General features: G+C 40.5%; 2 protein-coding genes across 3 annotated transcripts in view; one reads left to right on the forward strand and one right to left on the reverse strand.

Moving 5' to 3' along the window:
• Window positions 1–19009, forward strand: LOC114559295 (putative beta-lactamase-like 1). The gene is made up of 6 exons (XM_028583885.1): window positions 1–70; window positions 2841–2944; window positions 3043–3200; window positions 12420–12640; window positions 17181–17286; window positions 17467–19009. The coding sequence occupies exons 1-6, from the start codon at window positions 22–24 to the stop codon at window positions 18446–18448; spliced, it is 1620 nt and encodes a 539-aa protein (XP_028439686.1). The 5' UTR covers window positions 1–21; the 3' UTR covers window positions 18449–19009.
• Window positions 18942–24433, reverse strand: part of trappc6b (trafficking protein particle complex subunit 6B) — a 9125-nt gene continuing 3633 nt past the window's right edge. Inside the window, exons 3-6 of one of the 2 annotated variants that reach the window (XM_028583886.1) lie at window positions 23423–23540; window positions 22992–23075; window positions 21554–21746; window positions 18942–19775 (exon numbers count right to left, since the gene is read on the reverse strand). In XM_028583886.1, coding sequence (XP_028439687.1) covers window positions 21597–21746; window positions 22992–23075; window positions 23423–23540 — 352 coding nt within the window. In that variant the 3' untranslated portion in view covers window positions 18942–19775; window positions 21554–21596. The remainder of the gene's footprint in view (window positions 19776–21553; window positions 21747–22991; window positions 23076–23422; window positions 23541–24433) is intronic. The other variant, XM_028583887.1, reaches the window with a different exon arrangement.

Consider the following 24433-nt stretch of genomic DNA (forward strand, 5'->3'; position numbering starts at 1 on the left):
TTCTTTCTGCTATCGTTGGTCATGACCTTCTGCTTCATATGGCAGTATAGGATGCCAAAGCTGAAGACAGGTGAGGTTTATCAAGCCAACATAGATTTACATCCTCAGAACACACACACACACACATAGAATTTTCCAACCTGAAACTACTTTTGGCGTTCAGCCTCGTTGGTGTAATTGCTCATTTTCGGGAGCTGCAGCAGGATTACACAGATCTGCAAATAGCAGGATTAGCATTGGTGTTAAAGCAGACTCTAGAGACAGGAGGAGGAGGGGCACAGGGGGAGCGCAGCAGTGCTAAGGCTTTCAGTCAGGGGCTTCACTTATTTGTATTAATGAACTACACAATATTGGTTTACAGTTAGTGTTTACTGCTGGCTTATGGTATTAGCACCGTCATTGTAATATGTCTGTTCTTACAGATATTTTACAGACTACAGAATGCTGTCCTAATATAAGACTATAGTATATAATGCCCTGTATAAGTAATAACGTTATAATGTGTTAAATATTAGTAAGAGGTCTAGCAGAGTTTGCCACCCGTCAAACTGGATAGCTGTTCAGCTGACTCTTAGATTCATGCTCGTCCTTTCCTGTTCCTTAAAGGAGCAGTACAAATATATCTATCCAAGAAATACTCCTTTGCAAAATGTGTAAGTTGTGAGCATTATAAACAAAATGTATTGAACTTCCATTGTCTTGAGGTTGAGGCAGAAGTTACAGAGACAGATCTATCAGAACCTGGACGAATTATCTGCACAGAGAGACACACTACCAATACTTTTTTCTTGCACAATTCCAGTGAACCATCCCTTTAACATGCATCTATATTATGTGAAGATGTGTCATGCACTTGCTCGTTGTGTGTCTGCTTTTTGTCTTAAAGGACAAATCCGGCGCAAAATGAACCTAGTTCATTTGTTACTGGTTACTGGTTGCACGGCGTTCAGCGTTCGACTGATCGTGATTGTTTTCTCAAGATGGCGCCTGCCTGTATACGCGAACGGGACAGTCTTTATAAACTATCTATTTAATAAACTGTCTGTACGCTTACAAAGTTCTCAATGCTTCGGTTTACATGTAAGGACCCTCATTATTCTACCGTGGAAGTGTGATGCTATTTTGAGCGTTGTTAGTAGTATAGAAATAGCGATGTCTTTTTACTCGTGCTGTCAGTTAAACGCGTTATTAACGGTGTTAACGCAACCCCATTTTAACGGTTCCAATTTTTTTATGCCGCGATTAACGTTTTTTTTGGCCTAGCAAACTTTGTAGTTTTTTTAACATGCTGTTGCAGCAACATTAGTAAAACTACAACACCACACCGGATCTAGCTAGACCGGAAACAAAACAACAGGCACGCCGCCACACTTGTTTGGGCTTGCGAGCCGGCCAAAGAGTAGTAGGCTAACGTTACGTTTTGAGTGGATGGCGAGTGTGAGATGCCGAAATGGATGTCAATAAGATTCTGAATGGAAAGTTTACTTTTAAAAAAGTTGTCAAGGCGGACAGTAGTTTCACGCATACACAGCCTGTACTCCACGGAGAAAGCAGCCCCACTGGAACTGCTGCAAAGTGCAAAGGCTGTCTCATTAACCGGTGATCACCGGATGTCAGTGAGTAATCAAAATGATTTAGGAGTTACTGCACACTATATTGACTATGTATATCAGCATACGGTTTTAGGACTGTGTTGTTTGTATCGTTTTTTTGACTGTTTTTGTCATTTGGGGCATTGTCCACCCCCTTTTCTGTCCAGGAGAATTGTTACATTCCTTATTAGAAAAATGTAAAGGTTACAAATGTCCTGCTGTGGCATCTGGGTTTGGACCATTTTGTTTGTACTGTATAAGCAAAGTGTTAGTGTTACATCTCAGTTAGGTTAGGTACTTGGAGGAATTGTGCAATAATGACAGATTCACAAATTATACTTTTGTTTACAGTAAATAAATAATAAACAATTACAAATCTTAAAGTCAAGTTCATAAAGTAACTTGCTTTGCATTTATTTCATTCCCAATCAAGATACACTGGTAAGAATTGCTTTCCATTGTTAAAATGTACTTAAAAACAGTTCTGAAATGCAAAATAATAAAATTTTATTCATGTGATAAAACATGCGATTAATCGCGATTAACTATAGAAATTGTGTGATTAATCGCGATTAAAAAATGTATCGTTTGACAGCCATACTTTTTACTTTACCAGTGCCCCGACAACTAGCGTTATAAGCTAATTAGCAGTTTGCACTAAAACTGGTCACATTTGATTAGCATGAAAACATATCCCAAAGAACGGTCAACACACCCCTAGGTTCATTTTGCACCGGATTTCTTTAACCTTGGCATATGTTTGTTTTGTTTTTTTTTACATAGAACTATTGCATTGACCACTCACATGAGGGACAAATGAGCAGAGCATTTCCAGGGGAATGTAATTGATTCATGAAGAAAGGATAACCAAACAAGAGTGCTCTAATGCTAGCAAGAATATCAGATTTAGGTTAGCAAGATTTAATGCTAAGGTTTAATGCTAAACCACAATGTTTTTTTTCTGCAATCACACAAGATACAGCATGAACAATAGACAGCATTGGAGTTGTTGGAAAGTATGGTTTGTCACTTTTGACTGAGCTAGACTGGCTGTTTTGTGCAAAACTCGGCTATACGGTCCTGGAACAGGCTATCTCTGACTGTAGGATTGCCAACAAACAGCTGAGTTTTCAAGTTCAAAGTGTTCTCCAGTCCCACCTGGGACCTGCCAGAACACTCTTACTGTGCATCTCTGCTTATATCCACAACAGTGACAGCTAGATAAGTGCTGTCAACATGTTTCTACAGAAGTGGTTGTAAAAGAAGCGAGAGCAGAGGAGATGTGCCCTCTCTTTCCTGAGCCTGTGCCCCTCAAACATCCCATCACATTGCTGAGGGTGGCCTTAGAAAAGGTGAATCTCTTTCAACTTCTTTTTCTTATTGAAATGTTTTATTGTGTGGACATTCTTGACATAGTTATAGTTAGTCTCACTGAAGTTTCTCCTAACAGATAGATATACTCCTGAGGTCGAGCATTCACAGCACCAAGCTGCCAGCCATGTCAGCCATCGTGGTTTTAAATGACTCGGTTCTGTGGAATGGAAACTTTGGCAAGAAAAATGCAAGCGACCCCTCCTCATCTACACCCAACGAGTACACAGTGTACAGGTGAGATTTACAGTCAACAGGTGTGGAAGAGAGGAAAATATGACAGAGATACGACTAAAGGGTGCTTTGCTGTTATGCCAAACACATAGTTATTAATATCAGTCCTAAAAGCTGTGCAGCCACTCCATTATTATAGCACCTCCATTAGAACAATAATCATTAGCACATGATGTAACCTACTGTCTAATTCTTCTGCTGGATTGCTTCTGATCTGAGGCTTAGAGTAGGATTAGACCTTCATCATATGATCAATGAGACTGAACCACTCAATAAATGAAGTGCTTAAATCTGATCTGTGCAGATGGGCAGTACTGGGAATGCCATGTATTATTAAAGCAGGATACATTTATTTAATCGATTGGAATATGCATGTGTATGCAGTTATATTACTGCCATTAGTCAAGAGCGCATTATTTCAATTTGAGAGCATTTCTCACTGATATTACGTTCAGATTTCTTGCTCTCACACTCAAATAGTCACTGCTCGCGCTCAAAACCTTGCTCTCACACTCAAATAGTCACTGCTCGTGCTTAGATTTGCTCTGCTTGTGCTCAAACTTTCTGCTTAGACTCAGATATGTTGTTGTTTGGACAGATTTCCTGGGGCCTGTTTCACAAAAGCAGAATATATAAATCCAGGATAAATGATAAAGCGAGGCTTGACCTAGTCTAATCTGTGCATCCTGGCTTGGTGCGTTTCACAAAGGCCAAGCCAGGCTGAGGAGGAGCGACTAGGTCGAGCCAGGCTGAACTAATTCAGATAGATGCGCGTCCACGGATTTCCTCAAAAGACCGCAAGGTCGATCACAGATTTACTGATGCTAAAATGGAGAATAGGCATTGTACATAGGCTACTTTATACAGAGTGAGCAGCAGCTTCTTGTTGAAGTATGATGACGTGAAATGCATTATTTGAATAAAAAGAAAATAACACGGCCGCTGTACTGAAACAGCGAGAGAAAGCAGCAGACGATCACGGACTGACTGAATGCGTAAGCAGCCTAAATATAAACATTAACTGACCACTGCTCTGAATGGAAACCGTCATAATCCTACCATTCAATGATTAGGCTACTAATCATTTACACAAATTAACAATTGTACTCTTTGCCTTAAAAGTAAGCAGAAGATAATGTTATCTCAGGAAATTTACCATGAAGATCCATTTTCTATAACGCTAGAATATGAAGCGTAAATATCTCTTTCACTCTGTTCCTCCCTCTCTCTCATTGGCTAAAATATTAATTTCCTAAGTCATATTAACTTCCACTAGGCCTACTCGCTTTTAATGCAATGCAAGTGTACAGGTGTTCGTTTTTGCAAATCACAAGTGACACATTGAATGGTTTCATTTAAGAGCAGTAGTTCATAAATGTATATTTTTAGACTATCATTTAGTCTAGTTAGTCTTAGTTCCCTGGTATATATGGACATAAAAAATAAAAACACTGAAGAAATTGCACTGTAAAATCTAGAAACTATAAAGATAATAAAGTGATAAATTCCATGCACACTATAAACATAAACAGAGTATATTCATTAGTTATTTCCCCCCAGGCAAAATATAAGGTCAAAAACCATGAAGGTGTCCTCTCCCTGTTGTTACATGAATGTACAGTAGCCTACATCACTAGATAGTTACTGGTCCAGTGAACTAAGTCTATAATTTGGGAGGATTGTACAGTAAGGATATGTTCTTAAAATTGTACAATCCTCCCAAATTATAGTCCCAGTTTACTGGACAACACAAATTGTGTGTTAAGAATGCCAAATACAATGCACATGGAAGCAGAACAAACATGATCCTTATTGTTAAAGAATACAAAAATAAATTATAAACTAAAATAATTTAAGGTGCATTGGGGAACTATAGAAATGTACAGCATTGTATGTATTGCCCTTAGTAACAGACTTCATTTAAAACTCATTTGAAATTGTATCAGCCTTTTCTAATTATCTCAACAACTGCCATAATATATTCATCAAAATCTTACAAAAATATGAACAGCAGTCTTCATACAGCAATATAACAGTAACAATGACAAATTTATAATTATAAAAAAAAATAATGGTCACAACTTTAAATAATAACAGTACTTAAATGAACAGCAATATGCACCTGTTGTATTTTAATCCAGGCTGATAACAAAAGGGTAAAACCACTGCTGAGTGAACAGAAAAGGTTCCAGAATTAAATAAATCCTGGCTGTTAGCCTGGTCAGGACCAGGCTAGCTGCACAGAATAAATCTCCATGGTGATTTATGTGCCTCTGCTTTCGTGAAACCGAGTCAAGGCTAAATTCATCCAGGATAACCAGGAAATCCCGGCTTAATCCCTTATCTTGGTTTTGTGAAACAGGCCCCTGCTCTCAGCTTTGAACCTTCTCCTCGCACTCAGGCTGATTCTGCTCGCTTGCAAATTTTCTGCTCTCGGATCTCTCCTACGCACTTGGATTTTTTTGTGTTATAACCCTGCCAAAAGTCAACAACCAATAGAATGCCAGCTGTAGTGTTGACCAATGAAATGATCCCTGCCCCGTTGAGGGTGCGTTCACTTCAACTGTAACCAAGTTTATATATCCCCGCGCCGTTCATTGCTTTATTATAAGTATATGTCAACAATGTGCACAGAATGGTCGACGCACTTTCACCTGCACCCATCAGGAAACGGGAGAAAGCTTTGAAGTGGGACATATGAAGTTATGTCCACAACTACGAGGGTGAGTAACATAACTTAAGCACCTAGCTAGCTAGCTAACATATGGCGCTAGCATATAGCCTGGCTTGATGTCCATAAACAAATAGATTTTCTTTATTGTATAGCTAGATTGAACGACATATGACGGACTGTATGTGTATATGTGATGACCTCACTTTGTATTTTTCCTCGTTTGGTTAACCATGTTCCTGGGATTTGGCTGATTTCATGTTAGAGCCAGTAGTAAAACCTAAACTGTAATATAACTTAAAGAACACCAGAAACTGGATTGTTTGTGTCAGTTTTTGCATCACTGTTGTGTTGTTCATCAGAATTTAGTCTTCATTCCTTCATATAGCATTAGTCTGAAAATTATGAATTCATATCAGTCTGTTTAAAAAGTTGTAAGTGGTACAATTTCACCACTATAATAAAAACAAATCTAGAAATGATATTTCTTATTTGCTTCTTAAATAGCAGTTATTTGTTTAATTAATACAAAGCAAACTGAACTGAAAAAACAAGTATTTTGTTTCACGTTCTTTTCATCCAGGTGGGGCTGAGGGGCTCGACCCCTGTTGATCTGTGTGTGTCATATCACCAACCCATGATAGCTAGAATTCACCCTGCCGCTCCAGATCTACCTACTGTATGGCTGATTACAGACTACAACCATCTGCTCCAGATCTACCTACTGTATGACTGACTACAGACTACAACCATCTGCTCTAGATCTACCTACTGTATGGCTGACTACAGACTACAACCATCTGGTCCAGATCTACCTACTGTATGGCTGACTACAGACTACAACCATCTGCTCCAGATCTACCTACTGTATGGCTGACTACAGACTACAACCATCTGGTCCAGATCTACCTACTGTATGGCTGACTACAGACTACAACCATCTGGTCCAGATCTACCTACTGTATGGCTGACTACAGACTACAACCATCTTCTCCAGATCTACCTACTGTATGGCTGACTACAGACTACAACCATCTGCTCCAGATCTACCTACTGTATGGCTTACTACAGACTACAACCATCTGGTCCAGATCTACCTACTGTATGGCTGACTACAGACTACAACCATCTGCTCCAGATCTACCTACTGTATGGCTGACTACAGACTACAACCATCTGCAAGTTTTGTTTGTAGTGAACATCAACAGCTGCACTAAAAGTCTCTTGGGTTCATATGGGACTTGGTTGTTCTCCATACTGCATCACACACTATATTATATTAGTATATTTTTTGTTTTGTTATATTAGTACAAACAACAGTAAGTATCATTACTTAACCACAGTATATATTATTCTGGTGTACACTGTTGACTTGACTCTAATACAGACAACAGTAAGTATCATTACTTAACCACAGTATATATTATTCTGGTGTACACTGTTGACTTGACTCTAATACAGACAACAGTAAGTATCATTACTTAACCACAGTATATATTATTCTGGTGTACACTGTTGACTTGACTCCATGCTATTGATTATACATCACTTTAGCTTACCACTACCTCATACCTTAACCTTAATTGCTCTTGTATAGTTCATTTATTTTCTATTAGTTGTATATACCTCCTATTTAATTGAATTATTCTTAATTTGTGTTGCAATACCTGAATCATCCCTCTTGTGAACACTAGGCTTATCTTATCTTTATTCATAACCGTGCTCACAAACTCACCTTAACCTGGGTCATCTGTTTGCCAATATCAATGTTCCTGCTACAGTAAATCCTATAGGCAAATTGTTCTGCTTTCACCGTAGTATGAACCATACACTTTTAAGGTTTTGTGTCAAATATTGTGCAATTTGTTATGAATTACTCATTGTTTTGACAAGGTAAATTAAAGCTATTTACCAAGTGTCAGCTCTGGTCAATTTAATTGTACTGTTTTCTTTTTTATAAATGTTATGGAAAATGAAAAAAACAATTAGCCTTGATCAGGGTTTTAATTTGTTGCAAATATGAACATGGTTTTAATAATCTGTATCTTATTGCTCTGAAAAACTACAATGATTTAAGAAATATCAGTGATACGTATCAACATTTATTGAATTGATTGAATATATTGGCAGACATTACAGGCACCTATTCATGTCAACAGAGAAAACAATAGTTTGTTCTCTCTTTTATCACTTTGATTATGCAGGTGATGGTGCAGAAAGAGGGGTGAAGTCCTTGTAGATCTCTGGCAATTTGAGGACAGTAAGATCCAGCAACTCTCCACTGTTGTCTTTGTATAGTATGCTCCTATTAAAGACAAATTCATAGACATCAACACATAAGATATTAGGTGTACATAGCTTTCTTTAACATCATTATTATATATATACCTTACCTTATCTGATTTGGTTTTGTGGATATCAGTAATTTTGTCTCCCAGGCCTGGTTGTGCACCCTGTGAATTTAAGCAAGAAACATAAATGATAAGTGTATGTAACATGATTTTACTATTATATTACAACAGTACGGTGGCTGAGACGGTTCAACACAAACGCAAAAGCCACAACACAAACCCAAAAGCCACAACACAAACGCAAAAGCCACAACACAAACGCAAAAGCCGCAACACAAACGCAAAAGCTACAACACAAACGCAAAAGCCGCAACACAAACGCAAAAGCTACAACACAAACGCAAAAGCTACAACACAAACGCAAAAGCCACAACACAAACGCAAAAGCCGCAACACAAACGCAAAAGCTACAACACAAATGCATAAGCTACAACACAAACGCAAAAGCTACAACACAAATGCATAAGCTACAACACAAACGCAAAAGCTACAACACAAATGAAAAAGCTACAACACAAATGCATAAGCTACAACACAAACGCAAAAGCTACAACACAAACGCAAAAGCTACAACACAAATGCATAAGCTACAACACAAATGCAAAAGCTACAACACAAATGCAAAAGCCACAACACAAACGCAAAAGCCACAACACAAACGCAAAAGCCACAACACAAATGCATAAGGGACAACAAAAGTGAGTGACAACAGAAGTCAGCGTATGAGCAGGAGGAAATTTCTTGCATGTTTGAGAAGTAATTGAAATATGGTTTCTTGCTAATTAGGATTACCGTACTGTTGCTATGTGAGTGTCACAAATAAGCAATGTTGTTCAATATCTTTGTATTTTCATGTATGTACTCTCCATATAGGCTACAAAGGAAAGTGTGTGTGTGCCTATTTGTAGGGGTAAGACTAAGGACATGCAACAAAACCATAGACTGTACAAATGGTAATATACAGTCTATGAACAAACCCTTTTATATGGCTTTAAATACAGTGTAAACACAGGAGTCCACAGTCTGAATTCTATTTATTTTTATTAGTAAGCACGAAGCAAGGTCATTTTTAAATTTCTGGGTTTATTTCATTCAGACCAACCCATGTACTGTATGTGTGTATGTAGGACATATAACGCCCCTAACACTATAATAGGCAGCATATTGAAGGTAAAACAATTAGCATTCACTTTAAACATCTGTTTGTAAACATAACCACACACACACACACACTTTCCAAACCAACAGTATCGAGGGAATTTGCCACTGGGATCTGATCGCTAACCAGATAGATAACGGTTAACAAGTTACAAGCATGTAACAGTGGGATATAATATTTGTGTGATTTAAACAGCTTCACTAAACGTGACAAACTATAGACTTTAAACGTAGGACTCGCGGGTAAAAGACGCTGGGCGCCATTTAGATAACGTTATAGCTGTAGCTTCGTAGCCTAAATAGCAGAGTACATATGAAAATAAAAAAAGATATTGAACAATGCTGCTTATTTGTGACAAACACATTGTGACAGTAATCATAATGAGCAAGGAACCATGTTTCACTTACTTCTCAAACAAACAAGAACTTTCCTCCTCCGGCTCCGTTTGTCAACCACATCTGCTTCCAGCTTATGTATTTATGTTGTGGCTTTTGCGTTTGTGTTGTGGCTTTTGCGTTTGTGTTGTGGCTTTTGCGTTTGTGTTGTGGCTTTTGCGTTTGTGTTGTAGCTTTTGTATTTGTGTTTTAGTTTTTGTGTTTGTGGTGTGGCTTTTGTATTTGTGTTGAACCGTCTCGGCCACCGTACAACAGGGGTACTTCAGTCACACCTAGAAGAAGAGAAACAAACAAACAAAACACTTGTTCTTTTCTGCTCAGTTTGCTTTGTATTAATTAAAAAAATAACATATTTAAGTTGCAAATAAAGCATATTTCTAGATCTGTTTTATTATAGTGGTGAAATTGTACTTAACAGACTGGGTCCGTGTACTTTTTCGTTCATTCGATTTTCATTTCATAAACAGGTATTATAAAACAAAAAACAAATGGTTATTTGATTTTCGTTTTAAAATACAAAATTTGAAATTGAAATACAAGGCGTTTTTTCCTTTTCATGGTCAAAAGGGGATGGGAGAAATTTAAAATATTCTGTGATTTTCATTTTCTATTTCATATAAAAAAAAAAAAAACACTTGAAAATAGAAATGAAAAAAGGCCTGTTTTTTCATATTCAGAGACCGGATGTTGTCATTTCCAAGGCAACAGCGCCAGCCTAGCCTACCAGTGTTGCATTCAGCCCAGGCTAAAATTACTTTGGAAACCTGTACTCTTGATAATGCTTGGGGGGAATTTTATTTCATAATGTCACATGTATTTATTACCCTCTCTCCCTGCCTCCCTCTGACTCTCTGTCTCTTCCCGCCGCAGACAACTTCGCCCAAAGAGAGTTGAACCAGCTGACTGAGGAAACGGAATTTCAGTTCACGGCTGTAACGGTACCGTTACGCCACCGTTAACAATCCCAGCAAACTTTCTGTTGCTGCCGTTAAACTTGCTGATCTGGCAGAGAGTCACCGGCGGTTCAGGATCAGATCATGGGGATCAGACCTACGGTGCTGGGTCTAATATTCTAATATTAGCTGCTGCTGCAGCTAGCTAGCAGCTAGCCACCAGCCCTGGGACCTCGGTCCCTGCGGTTCGCTAGCGTTACCCACTCTAGCTGAGCTGGGAATCTGCCGCGCTTGTGATTTATTCATATTTTCTTTTCTTTGCAGTGATATGCTATGATGCACTGATGCCAGGCAGGCTTGCTGCTGCTTTTAGTCAGAGTCTGTGAGATAACAAAACTTAATAAAATATAAAATATAGTGTGCATATAAATAGACGGAATAAATAAAAGTCCCCGGAAATAAATATAAGTAAAACATATGTATTTAGGCTATTGAACTATAATGACTAGCTAATGCCTATATATGTATTGCCTCATTTATGTATTTCATGTTCTATTTCATAGCCATATTTATTATGGAAAGACTTTGGTTTAGATTTTTTCAGTTTTCAGTGGTTATGAGGAGCAATATGAGAGAGAAATTTGGTAAACATTGATCATTGCTTAGGTTGCATTAAACCACATTAAGCTTTTTCACGTTAAGAGTTAGAATGTCCCGGCTGCAGTTGTTTTTTAATACCTGTTTATGAAATGAAAATCGAATGAATGAAAAAGTACACAGACCAGACTGATATGAATTCATAATTTTCAGACTAATGCTATATGAAGGAATGAAGACTAAATTCTGATGAACAACACAACAGTGATGCAAAAACTGACACAAACAATCCAGTTTATGGTGTTCTTTCAGTCATATTATAGTTTAGGTTTTACTACTGGCTCTAACATGAAATCAGCCAAATCCCAGGAACATGGTTAACCAAACGAGGAAAAAATACAAAGTGAGGTCATCACATATACACATACAGTCCGTCATATGTCGTTCAGTCTAGCTATAAAATAAAGAAAATCTATTTGTTTATGGACATCAAGCCAGGCTATATGCTAGCGCCATATGTTAGCTAGCTAGCTAGGTGCTTAAGTTATGCTACTCACCCTCGTAGTTGTGGACATAACTTCATATGTCCCTCTTCAAAGCTTTCTCCCGTTTCCTGATGGGTGCAGGTGAAAGTGCGTCGACCATTCTGTGCACATTGTTGACATATACTTATAATAAAGCTATAAACGGCGTGGGGATATATAAACTTGGTTACAGTTATCGGTTACAGTGCAGCCGCCCTCAACAGACGTTCTAACGTAAAGTGAACGCACCCTCAACGGGGCAGGGATCATTTCATTGGTCAACACTACAGCTGGCATTCTATTGGTTGTTGACTTTTGGCAGGGTTATAACACAAAAAAATCCAAGCGCGCAGGAGAGATCCGAGAGCAGAAAATTTGCAAGCGAGCAGAATCAGCCTGAGTGCGAGGAGAAGGTTCAAAGCTGAGAGCAGGAAATCTGTCCAAACAACAACATATCTGAGTCTAAGCAGAAAGTTTGAGCACAAGCAGAGCAAATCCAAGCACGAGCAGTGACTATTTGAGTGTGAGAGTAAGAAATCTGAACGTAATATCAGTGAGAAATGCTCTCAAATTGAAATAATGCGCTCTTGACTAATGGCAGTAATATAACTCCATACATTACATACATACAGAATTGCGAGCCTGTCTAAGATCTTCCCCACACTGATGCTGTACAAGCTGTGGGAGGACGGCCTGGTGGACTCTCTGGACGACCCACTGGAGAAGTACGCAGACAACTTCACCATTAAGGACCCGCTGTGGAAGAGTAGGGGTCCAGTGTCCTCGTCAATCAGGACCTTTGGCCACCGCTCTCCTGGACTCACCCTGCGCAGGATGGCCAGCCAGCTCTCTGGTAAACACATTCGGTTTTACGTTTTTTAATGATATAGCAACCATCTTTGATTTATCTACATTAAAGGAACTAACATCAAAGACCTGGTTCCAGACCTCTGAATCAACAGCACCAGCTCTGATTTGTTCAGTGATTACAATAGGTCTAGTGTTCCCCCAGTGGAGAACCAATCATTGACCAGTCAGAGCTTGGCAGGCGGGATTATCAGAATGGCATTGTCATTTACAATGTAGTTACCAAGCAACCTTACTACATTCATGAAAAATAGCAATAGAAAAATGGACACAAATATTCAACAAGCATGAATGAGATAAAAAAAAAGAGCTGTACTGTACAGGTTGTTGAAGTCCACTTCTGAAAAAACCTTTATATCTTTCTTCAATAGTCATAAAAACTTTAAAGGTCCTATGACATGCAGCTTTTTGGATGCTTTTATATAGGCCTTAGTGGTCCCCTAATACTGTATCTGAAGTCTCTTTTATATAGACCTTAGTGGTCCCCTAATACTGTATCTGAAGTCTCTTTTATATAAACCTTAGTGGTCCCCTAATACTGTATCTGAAGTCTCTTTTATATAGGCCTTAGTGGTCCCCTAATACTGTATCTGAAGTCTCTTTTATATAGACCTTAGTGGTCCCCTAATACTGTATCTGAAGTCTCTTTTATATAGGCCTTAGTGGTCCCCTAATACTGTATCTGAAGTCTCTTTTATATAGGCCTTAGTGGTCCCCTAATACTTGAGCTGGGATGTGCCATTTCTGTGTCTGTAGCTATTGAGGAGGAGAGAGGGGGGGGGCAAGGTGGAGGGTGGGGGTGTGGCCTTGACCAACTGCCACTTTGCTCGTTTGAAAGCCATGATGTCTCTCTCTCTCTCATGGGTGGGCCAAATTCTCTGGGCGGGCAAAGCAGAGAAAGGGGATGTAACCTTTCTCCTTATGACCTCATAAGGAGAAGATTCCAGATCGGCCCATCTGAGCTTTCATTTTCTGAAAGGCAGAGCAGGATACCCAGGGCTCGGTTTACACCTATTGCCATTTCTAGCCATTGGGGGACCATAGGCAGGCTGGGGGAACTCATATTAATGTTAAAAAAACTCAAAGTGAAATTTTCATGCCATGGGACCTTTAAGTCTACTAGTTTTCTGTAGCCATTTAAATGTCTTTGACAGGACACATGCAGTATGTCACTGACTACATTCCCTCCAGTGAAAGGTTACCATGAACACAGAACAAAATAGCAGTGCAGTGATGATCAGGCTAAGAACTTTGGACATGATTTGATACTGTGTGGCGCTGGACCAGAGTGCTGTCCCAGCCTCCTCATGGCTGCATGCCACTGCGGCTCCCATCTCTCTCCAGCAACTCTGTGTCTTTGTGTATCTTTGGAGTCTTTAATTTATAATTTAATGTATACTATTTTTTTATCCCCAATGGGGAAATTACAATTTACACTCTGTTGTTAGCCTGTACCATCAAAAACATGTACTAGGTTCTCCAGTCAGTGCCCTTGATCAAGGCACTGGCTCAGATCTGGAGTTGGTCCCTGGGCGCTGTGATTGGCTGCCCACTGCTCCCTTGAGGGATGGGTTAAATTTAGAGAATGAATGGGGTTCAGTGCCTTGCTCAAGAGCACCTTGGCAGTGCCCAGGAGGTGAACTGGCATCTCTCCAGCTACCAGTCCAATCTCCGTACTTCGGTCTGTATGGACACTTGAACCTGTGACCCTCCGGTTCCCAACCCGACTCCCTACGGACTGAGCTACTGCCACCCCAGTCTTAATGTGAATAAATGAACAAATGGGGATAACAGATGGCGTGGCAATTTTGGAATCCCACTATGACAACGAGGAAGAAGACAAAATCTCTTACATTATTGTCTGTTCAGAGCATGGTACACAAGACGAAGATTAGTTTGTAATATGCAAACCAATGTGAAGCAGCGCTCTGTCCCTCTGTCAGGGTTGTTTCTTTCATTTGGTGCATTGCATGACTTTGTTCTTAAGACAAAGAGTCTAACCAGCCAGAGGGGAGAACTGTCTGATGACAACCAGGTGGGTAACCACGCCTTAGCATATGCAATCAGGCCAAGATTCCTTCAGTCAAAGGTTACATTGTAAAGAAATCAACATGATTAAACAACAAGAAAGTTTAACCTGATTACATCCATCTGGTCAAATGCAATTTCATTACAGCATGATCGAAAACAAATTCCCCCACAACAGAGCAGACTGTATTACGTGATTTATGTTAAGGACATGTCTCTACCACCCACTGGGCACCTTAGCTAACCTGGGCTCACATGAACTGAGAGAGGAGCTATATTTACAATGAGCTGTGTCCAGACTTAGAGTTAATCAGCTCAGAATGACAAGAAAGGATTAGCAGAGGGCACAAATCTATCTGGCTCACTTATTACAATTCATCCTGAAAGAAACATGATTGTATTCAACAGAATTCGTGGCTATCCATCCTATAGGTGTTCATTTCATTCCGAAACAAAAGAAAATTACCCTCATAATGGCGCTAGAGGAACTGTCAGGGGATCGTTGTCCAGGAACCATGAATGTCTGTACAAATAAAGCAGTCGTCTGCTAATCAGCAGGCCTGCGGTCCGATCCCTGGCCCCTGCAGTTTACATGTCGGAGTATCCTTGGGCAAGATACTGAAGCCAAAATTGTCCGTTTCATCGGTGCTTCAAAACGCTTTGAGTGGTAGCTAAGATTTAAATCTGCTGACTCAACATTGTCTTAAAGAAACGGGTTTGGGGTAAATCTACTGGAAGCTTTCATGGCTAGGATGGCGATCAGTTGGTTAGTTGATCACTTTGGTCAAGACTAAAAACGCTAAAAAAAGAGACGTTTAAGGGCCACACATTCAAGATGTATCCTAATCATTTTATTACTCTGACTTTTAATTTGTCAGCACAATGGTAAATGGACTGCATTTATTTAGAGCTTTTATAATCTTAGATATTTTCGGCAGGAGGTGCTGGGGGGAGGGTCCAATGTCCACGTAGAGTCTAAAGATACTATGTTACACAGACTCTGTATTCTGCAGACCACTCTACCTCTGTCTCCTTTTAAAAATTCACTCGCCCCTAAGCCTCCATGAAGTACAGCTGAGCTGATGGTGCGTACAAACTATATCCCATTATAGGGCCCACTGCACTGGTTGTTTTGAAAATATCTAAGATTATAAAAGCGCTAAATAAATGCAGTCCATTTACCATTGTGCCGACAAATTAAAAGTCAGAGTAATAAAATGATTAGGATACATCTTGAATGTGTGGCCCTTAAACGTCTCTTTTTTTAGCGTTTTTAGTCTTGACCAAAGTGATCAACTAACCGACTGATCGCCATCCTAGCCATGAAAGCTTCCAGTAGATTTACCCCAAACCCGTTTCTTTAAGACAATGTTGAGTCAGCAGATTTAAATTCATACCTGTAGAACAAAAAAAGTATTTGGCCTATATAACCATACAACATGCTGGTGATCTATTTACTACATTAAAGTACTGACAGAACAGCATCTCTAGCACAGCGCATACACAGTGGGACTCTCCAGGATGTATCCGTAGTTCTGTAATATAAACCTGACAATTAGCATAAGCTCTTCATCACTGCGTTTATTGAAAGCCTAAAAGGACTTGCATGTTTAATTGCACTCTTCTAGTACATAGTAACTGAATACTGCATCGGCGCAGTTTTAAAGCTTCGCCACCAGGGGGAGCTGCAGCACCCCCTGGTGGTAAACTGTGAAGACAATAAAATGATAGCTTATAACTATCTCTGGTTGTTGTTGTTGTTGTAAAGAAACAAATAGTCTGTAACTTTTTAGAATTTGTCACATACTGTCGGAAAAGAAAGATTTTGCAGTCTGTTACTTTGTGGCACTTAGGCCTTTTTTTTATGCGGTTTATGAACACTTAATCTAATTGTGGTTGTTTTAAAATAAACATACATTGTCATCTAGAAAACCGATCCGGGTGCGTCATGCTCCTTGTTTTAACAGACATTTTGATTATGCATGTATTGCTAATAATATATAATTTACATTGGTTGCACTATATAAATAACATTTTAGTTTATATGCATGCATTCCCTATTTAGATAGGCCTACTTTTTTCATCGCTGGTTTTTGGAGTTTGCTGTGCAGTAGGCCCTATAATGGGATATAGTTTGTACGCACCATCAGCTCAGCTGTACTTCATGGAGGCTTAGGGGCGAGTGAATTTTTAAAAGGAGACAGAGGTAGAGTGGTCTGCAGGATACAGAGCCTGTGTAACATAGTATCTTTAGACTCTACGTGGACATTGGACCCTCCCCCCAGCACCCCCTGCGGAAAATATCTTCCCGCGCCTCTGGAATAATGGTCATGGTCAAGCGGGGGGGTGGTAATCTTACACAGATACAGTCTCCGTAACAGATTTTCGTGTATGGCTACTTACAGAAATCCTTTCATTAAAGCAGCCAATACATTCATGAATCCATGGACTACATAGTCCACAGATTCAATCACTAGGGGTTTCCAATATTTTCACAGGGTTACCCAGAAGATTACGGTCAACTAATCTCCTTTGGAGTGGAGACACAGAGGCAGCCCTTCATTTGTTGCAGGACGATGTCCTCGTGGCAGATCCAGGGACCAAGTAAGACTCTGTTTCCTTCCTGTTTTGCTCTATTTTTTACTGTGGTGACTTCGGATCTTCTGTGCATTTCTATGATCTGAAAGGAAATAGGAGGTAGGAGATTGATGTATTAGTATCTATGGCATTTTATCTAAGGTAACTTAACAAACATCGGTGACATTACAATCTCTTTTCCCTCAGATGCCACTACAGCAATGTTGCTTTTTCCTTATTGGCCAACATCTTGGGCCAGAAGGTGACTGGCTCAGACTTTGAGAGCTGGGTGTCAGACAACGTTCTGGAGCGGCTCAGCATGAAGAACACTGGTTTCAACCTAACCCCAGCCGTTCAGAGGCAGATGGCTGTGGGTGTGTACAGCAACGGCCAGCCAGCTCCCCTCTACAACCTCGGCTGGTACCGACCCGCAGGCCAGATGTATTCCACGACAGCGGACATGGCCAAGCTGATGATGGCTCTTCTGGGCACAAATCGCGGGACCCTGCTCCGCCAGGACACCCTGAACACCATGCTGACTCCGGTCTTCCGATGCCACAGTGGCTACTTCGCCAACTCCACCGGCACACCATGGGAGATCAACGAGCAGTTTGGCTATGATGTGGTGAGGAAGGACGGCGACCTGGACGGTTACGCGGCCACCCTCTCCCTGGTGCCACGGCTTAAACTGGGACTGGTGGTCTTGATGGCTGGGGTTCGGCCTGCAAACCAGAACCTTGTGAGCCAGGCCTACAGCTACCTCATCCCTGCACTGGAGAAGGCTTTCAGGGACGCCCGACAAACTCTCAGACCACCGCCCAACCCAGCTCCATATGTGGGCTTTTTCACTTACAGGAATATAACTTTCTATGAGATCAAGGTGGACTCAGATGGGGTGCTGGTCATGCAGCAATTTGGACCACAGGTGGACACAACCGTGCCGTTCAAGTACCGAACTCTTCGGCTGGATTACCTGCAGGACAGGGTGTTCAGGGTGGTGTTTGAGAGCCCGTACCCTTGCAAGCTTAAGGTTAACAGCGCCTCTGTCTCCCTGGAGGCACAGGACAGACAGCTCTTCAACTTTTACCTTTTCAACAACAAAGGTGTGTCGCCAGGGTTTGATTCCCCAGGACTCAACACTTACAAGGTAACCAGGCTAGCTGGCAGACCCCACTTCATAAAAACATAACTCTGAACTTGTTTGGCCCTGTAACTGAGGGTCGTGTCGGGGACAAATGCAGTGGGAAACACATGGCAATTTCCAACTATTCAATCAACTGGTCAGTGGTCATAGAATGCTCTTGTGATTTATCTGAACTGTACTATTTATTTCATTTTCGCTGTTTAAAATACAAATTATATCATTTAGTCTTAGTCTTAAATCTCCATATGAATCTTTGAACTACCACAAGCGAAGCAAAACTGATGTAAGTAAATGTTTCCTCAGATGTTTGGTGTAATAACGGACAATGTGGCAGTATTACTCTTCAGCCTTTAAGTGCCTACAGAGTGACCTAGGAAGAGGAACACATGGCTGATTAAAATGTCAAGTGGTCAAGTTTTCCAAGATTTTAATCCACCAGGGAAAGCATATCAACATGCTATGATCAAAAAATAGTTACAAGATAACGTGCTAAATGTTGTGGGCATTTTCTGTAATAAAGTGGATTCAAAGAAAGCAGTTCTTTCTGAGTTTTATTACTTGTATGCAAACAGGCACAAGGCAAAAGATTGTGGAAATAAAGTTACAGTCAACCTTTATAGATAGAGTAGTGACATAACTCAAATAAAAAATGTTAAAAAATTGCACCTGGCTGTCTTCTAATTTATGTCTGTGAGAGTGAATAGATGCACATTCAGAGGAGATCCGGCACAGCCAGATCGCATTTCCACATTGTATAGTTAAGTGTATAAAATAGAAGTAAAATGGGAGTACAGACACTAGCAGTAAATACAAAAAAAAAAGAAGTTTTACCATGTGGAAAAAACACATTTTGCCAGGATAATTTCCCCTCATCTGTGAAAAACAGTCAGGTTTTTTGAGGACAGGTACAATGAATCCAAACCAACTTAGTGATACTTTAATACATTTGATCATTTATTAAAATGGATTAACACTTAGTATCATTTCAAACTGACATTTTACCTCTGCCACCAGAGGGTGCCACAGACCTTCCATAATGAGAATACTTACACATTCATTTAATGACTCAGACTTTATATAAAAGAGATAACATAAAATCATTCTCAGAAATCTTCATCATGGCATTGAAAGGGTTATTCATGACAGTGTGTGAATCTCCTCCTCTAAAGACTGGAAGTCTAATCTCACTTTTGCCAATCATAAATGAAATTGTAACTGCAATTTAAAGTTAATAGGAGAATATGTTAATGATGAAAAATGGAGGCATTTCCCTTTAATGACAAAAATGCAAGAACATATGAAGGCAGAAGAGTGCAGAGTTAGTGTGGCTAAGCTAGTGGCTACATTTTCTGGATCATGATCTGGAATTTACCTGCATAGACAAAGAACAGAGAGAGAAAGCATGTGTTAGTCATCACTTTATACTTATTCACAGATAAAAGCAACCTATTTCCTTCTGCGTAAACGTAGCCTGACGTGGTCCTACTCAGATTCTAGTCAGAATGTGAGTCTGAAACCACTCCATTGGGCTCTGATTATGGGGTGTGTCCCAACCAAACCAGGAAAAAAAAATGCCTCTGCATTTATTGGATAGACCTACAACCAATCAGAGCAACGGAACTCAACACTGTGTAACGTCTCCATAGAAACAACTCTGCACAATGCATTCGTTCTAACTTCCGACTTACTTTTTTGAAGCTGGATATATCATTTGTTGTGTGTAAATATGAATATGGATAACGTTAGTGATAGTGACATGCTCGCTACAGTCGCATTTCTAGAGATGGATCGGCGAAAACACGTTTTATTTCTCTGATTCACGGCTTTGTTCTAGCGCCGCTGGGCGCTCTCTCTCTACCATATAACGCTACCGTGCTTTCGGGCAGTTGTTGAGGCTCCTCCGCTGAGGATTTTAAAATTAATGCGCTGTCGATATAGTCTGTAACAGACGCGATGGAGGAATCTACACATCTCAGTTCTCCAGCGGCAGCCACCCGTTGTAAACAAATTCAACCCAAGCGTTCTTTGGTGACGTGGTTGATTCTGTTACTGTTGATCATCTGTCCGACAATTTGATTGGTCCGAACAGATCCTATTCCGGCAATAATTGCTCCTCAACGGAGCAAGTCCAGACAGAACTTCCCGACCTCGAATGTTGTGGGCGGGGCTAAGTTCGGCTGGCATCCAGGCTAGCGTAAATGTTTTTTTTTGCAGCAGTCAAATACAAACTGCGGCATGAATAAAGAGCATCAGTAAAGCTCTCTGACAGGCTCAGACTATTTACTCATATATATTCTGTCGGCTTTACACAGTAAACACTCCGGGGTCAGACTGCAGCTCTACCTGGGATCTGATGGATACCATAGGGCAGTGCAATCAGTCACATTTTTTAATCACTATTTTGGCTCCTAACGATCAATTCGATGTTGAAACAACTCTATGAGATATGATTCCATCCTCTGATAGACTTACAGTTAATACTTGTGTAATGTAAGCTTGACACACATATACCCATATACATATATATATATATATATATATATACATATATATATATATATACATACATACATACATACATATATATATATATATATACATACATATATATATATATATATATATATATATATATATATATATATATATATATATATATATATATATATATATATATATGTGTGTGTGTGTGTGTGTGTGTATTCCTCGACACAGGAGCCCAAGGTTTGAATCCGACCTGTGGTAGATTTCCTGTATGTCTCCCCCCCTTTAATGCTGTCCTGGTGATTAAAGGAGTAAATTCCACACACAAAATAAATAAATTAATTAAATATAAATATATATATCACACACACACACACACCTGTCTAAATGAAAATGTGTCCTTGTCTTTGAAATGTGTCCAGTATTGAGTGACAACGCTGTAACCAGCAGCAGTGAACCGGGCTGTAATGTAACCTACAGGACAAATGTTCTGCGTCACTTAGAGTCCACTAAAAGTTCTGTTTTTGCCGCTGACAGACTCAGATTATTATTCTAACATTATGGGATGGATCCCTACAGAGATAGACCTTTTGGTTAAAGAGTAAGATCCTTTTTGTTTAACGTGGAATCACCAAACCCACCAGACTCCATGTAAATAAACAGTACCTTTAGTGGACGGAAATTGAATCTGCACAATTGTCCATTAACGTTACAGCCACTTTTCTTGTCTCTGATTGGATGATAGACGAGTGATGCATGTCTTACACGCAGGCATGATGGACACCTCAGCAGTCACGATACTCTTCACCCCCAGGCTGGACAGCGCTCCTCTCACCAGACCACAGGAGAAGGACAGATACTGCAGGGACATCAGACAGACAGAGACATTAGACAGACAGACAGACTGAGACATCAGACAGAGACTTCAGACATCAGACAGCGGCGGCGCTGCTATGATACGGGCGCACTGCTCCTTACTGAATTAATGCTATATTTTTAACATGCATTAGTGAGCAAACTCCTAAAAAACATGGAAACTCCATAATGAAAACTGGCTCCTTAACTAGAAAAAGATCTCAGACTAGGAAGCAGTTCACTAAGGAGTGATGGTTAAAGTCTGTGATTAAGGAAACATGGTTGTTTGCAGTATGCAGTGTCCTGATTGGTGGAAAATGCTTGCAGAAAGAAAGGCCTGTTGTAAGGTAAAAATGTCACTGTCAAAGAGGCTGAAGCCAAAAGTTGATGTGGGAAAACCCCAAGCTTTAATGATGAATGGACTGATAAGTAGGCTACGCATTCGTCCTGTATGGCGAACGTAACGATCGCGTCATTTGCGTGCACATTCCTGCTGTAAATGCTTGAAATGCTAAATGCCAAAACGCATTTCCTCTTCACATTTTCTGAATTTATGATTATTCTGCAGGCCGGACTGAAAGCTTTGGCGGGCCGGGGTGTGGCCCGCGGGCCGCCAGTTGACGGTGGCTGGACTACATTGTTAGCAGGTGAAAGCTCCCCTGCGATAAAGACGCCAAGGAGACCTTGTTATAGTGATTGTGTTGTTGTGTTTGTACGTTTTACAGATGTAGGATGCTGAAACAAGGGGGCAGGAAATACCAGGTGCGGTACTGGGAACCAAGAATCATGTTGGAAAAATACAATTTCACAAAACAGACATTTCATAAAAGATAGAGTGATTTGACACGGAGATGCCCAATATTAAAAGAGGTGGTTTAGGGAGATACTTAATAACCGGCAGGCTGTTTGGTTACAAGCAGCCACTCAAGCTACAGCGTGCGCTGGTGCTAGTTTTACTAGATATAGAAGGAGTTGCTAACTCCGCCCCAAACAGCTGACCAATTCATGGGACGCTTCAGAGGAAAGGATCCGATGATTTCCTCGCGTCTCTCCCGTTCCTCCTCGGTGGGAGGGACTAAGTCGCGAGGAAGGGAGGCAAGCGGAGGAGTCGAGGAGGAAATTTAAGCGACACGAGAAGCACCTCTGACGCCTGAGTGGGAGTCTGCAGCTGGCTCACAGAAAGGAGAGAGACATCCTAACAGAACACAGCAACGGAGGGAAATAGTCTGATGAGACCAGGGCTGAGCACCTTTGGGGCTTGTTCCAGATACTGTTTCCCAGCGGACAGCTGACTCAGCAGGCGGAACTTGTTGTCCTGTAGAACATAGATGCCCTGAGAAAAAGAGAAAAATGACAACACGCATCAGCACAGAAGACTAGGCAAACATACGCTGACATTTATATTCCACAAGATACAAAGTGGATTACGTCATGTGAACATGAACGATTTCCTGATGGAGCGCAGCAGGCTCACAGTACATTGTGTTGCCACGGTAACAGACCAGCGCCGTAGTATGGCCTGGCTGCACGAGTTCACATTCTGGGACAGGAGGGCTTGTTTGTATCAGCATAGCAGGATAGGTGAGGGGGAAGAGAACGTGGGACAGCTTTACACCCGCGATGTCCGTCCAGCAGGACAGACTGATGCCGACCTGCTGGACGAGGGACACGAGCCGTTACCTGGTGATTGGTCCGGAGGTTGTCGATCTGTTTCTTGAAAACACAGGTCCAGAAGTCTTTGCAGACAAACTTCATGATGTCCAGCTCATCTTTGAAACGTGCGGTGTCTTTTGTTAGTCTAGAGAAGAGGAAAAAGAAAAAAGGGGTTCAAATGCAGTCCAGAAGCTTCTTGAATGTGTTTAGTCCCACTGCTCAGCACTGCTGGGGGTTTATATATCAGTCCCTCCAGAAAAACGTGATTATGCGATCGCATAATTCAATGTAGAATCAGCCAAAGTTCGCATATTTATGCGGGGCCGCATTTTTTAAATACGCCGCACTTTCGCCGCATAAATTGCAGATTTCCATGCAAAATATGCAGGGTTTGCAGAATTTCATAATTCCCGCATTTTCGTTGCAAAGAAGTCCCATAATATCATAAATCACAAATCACTTTTTTCTTCTCTTTTTCATCAAACCGCAGTTTTTGCAAGTTCCTGCAATTTCATCGCATAAAACTGCATAAATATCCCACATATCCCATCGCATTTTTTAAGAAAACGTGCCGCATAATCAAGGATTTTTGCCCGCAACAATCACAAAAAAAAACTCACACCAATATATCTACTGTACAGCAGTTTCCACCAAATAAAAATAAATTGGTGCCGGTCATGTGACCTGTAAGGTTTCATTTTACCTGGTCAAAAAGGGAAAAATATTTTCTGTGTTTATTGCACTTCAAAATAATTGATAGGCAGGCTATAAAAAATATCATCATCATCAAGGGATGTAGAATTATACTAATTTTTATTGAAATGTAGGCTACTAGGAGCCCGGGTTCGACTCCGGCATGTGGCTCTGTGCTGCATGTCATTCCCCCTCTCTCTCTCTCTCTCCCCTTTCATGACTTCTGCTGTCCTATCAAAATAAAGTCTGAAAATGCCAGGCAGAGAGGGCAAAAGAACTACATCAATGCACAGAATTGTGCCAATCTGAATTTAAAAAAGCCCTCTTCTCCTTCCGCTAGGCTGA

The sequence above is a fragment of the Perca flavescens genome, chromosome 7 (genome assembly GCF_004354835.1).
Source record: "Perca flavescens isolate YP-PL-M2 chromosome 7, PFLA_1.0, whole genome shotgun sequence".
NCBI lineage: Eukaryota > Metazoa > Chordata > Actinopteri > Perciformes > Percidae > Perca > Perca flavescens.

Bases quoted from the DNA above. Each gene is read 5' to 3' on its own strand.
- LOC114559295 (XM_028583885.1), top strand. From the start codon at position 22: ATGACCTTCTGCTTCATATGGCAGTATAGGATGCCAAAGCTGAAGACA. The intron at 3,201-12,419 runs GTGAGATTTACA...ACATACATACAG, and splicing joins AACGAGTACACAGTGTACAG to AATTGCGAGCCTGTCTAAGA. The intron at 12,641-17,180 runs GTAAACACATTC...ATATTTTCACAG, and splicing joins GATGGCCAGCCAGCTCTCTG to GGTTACCCAGAAGATTACGG.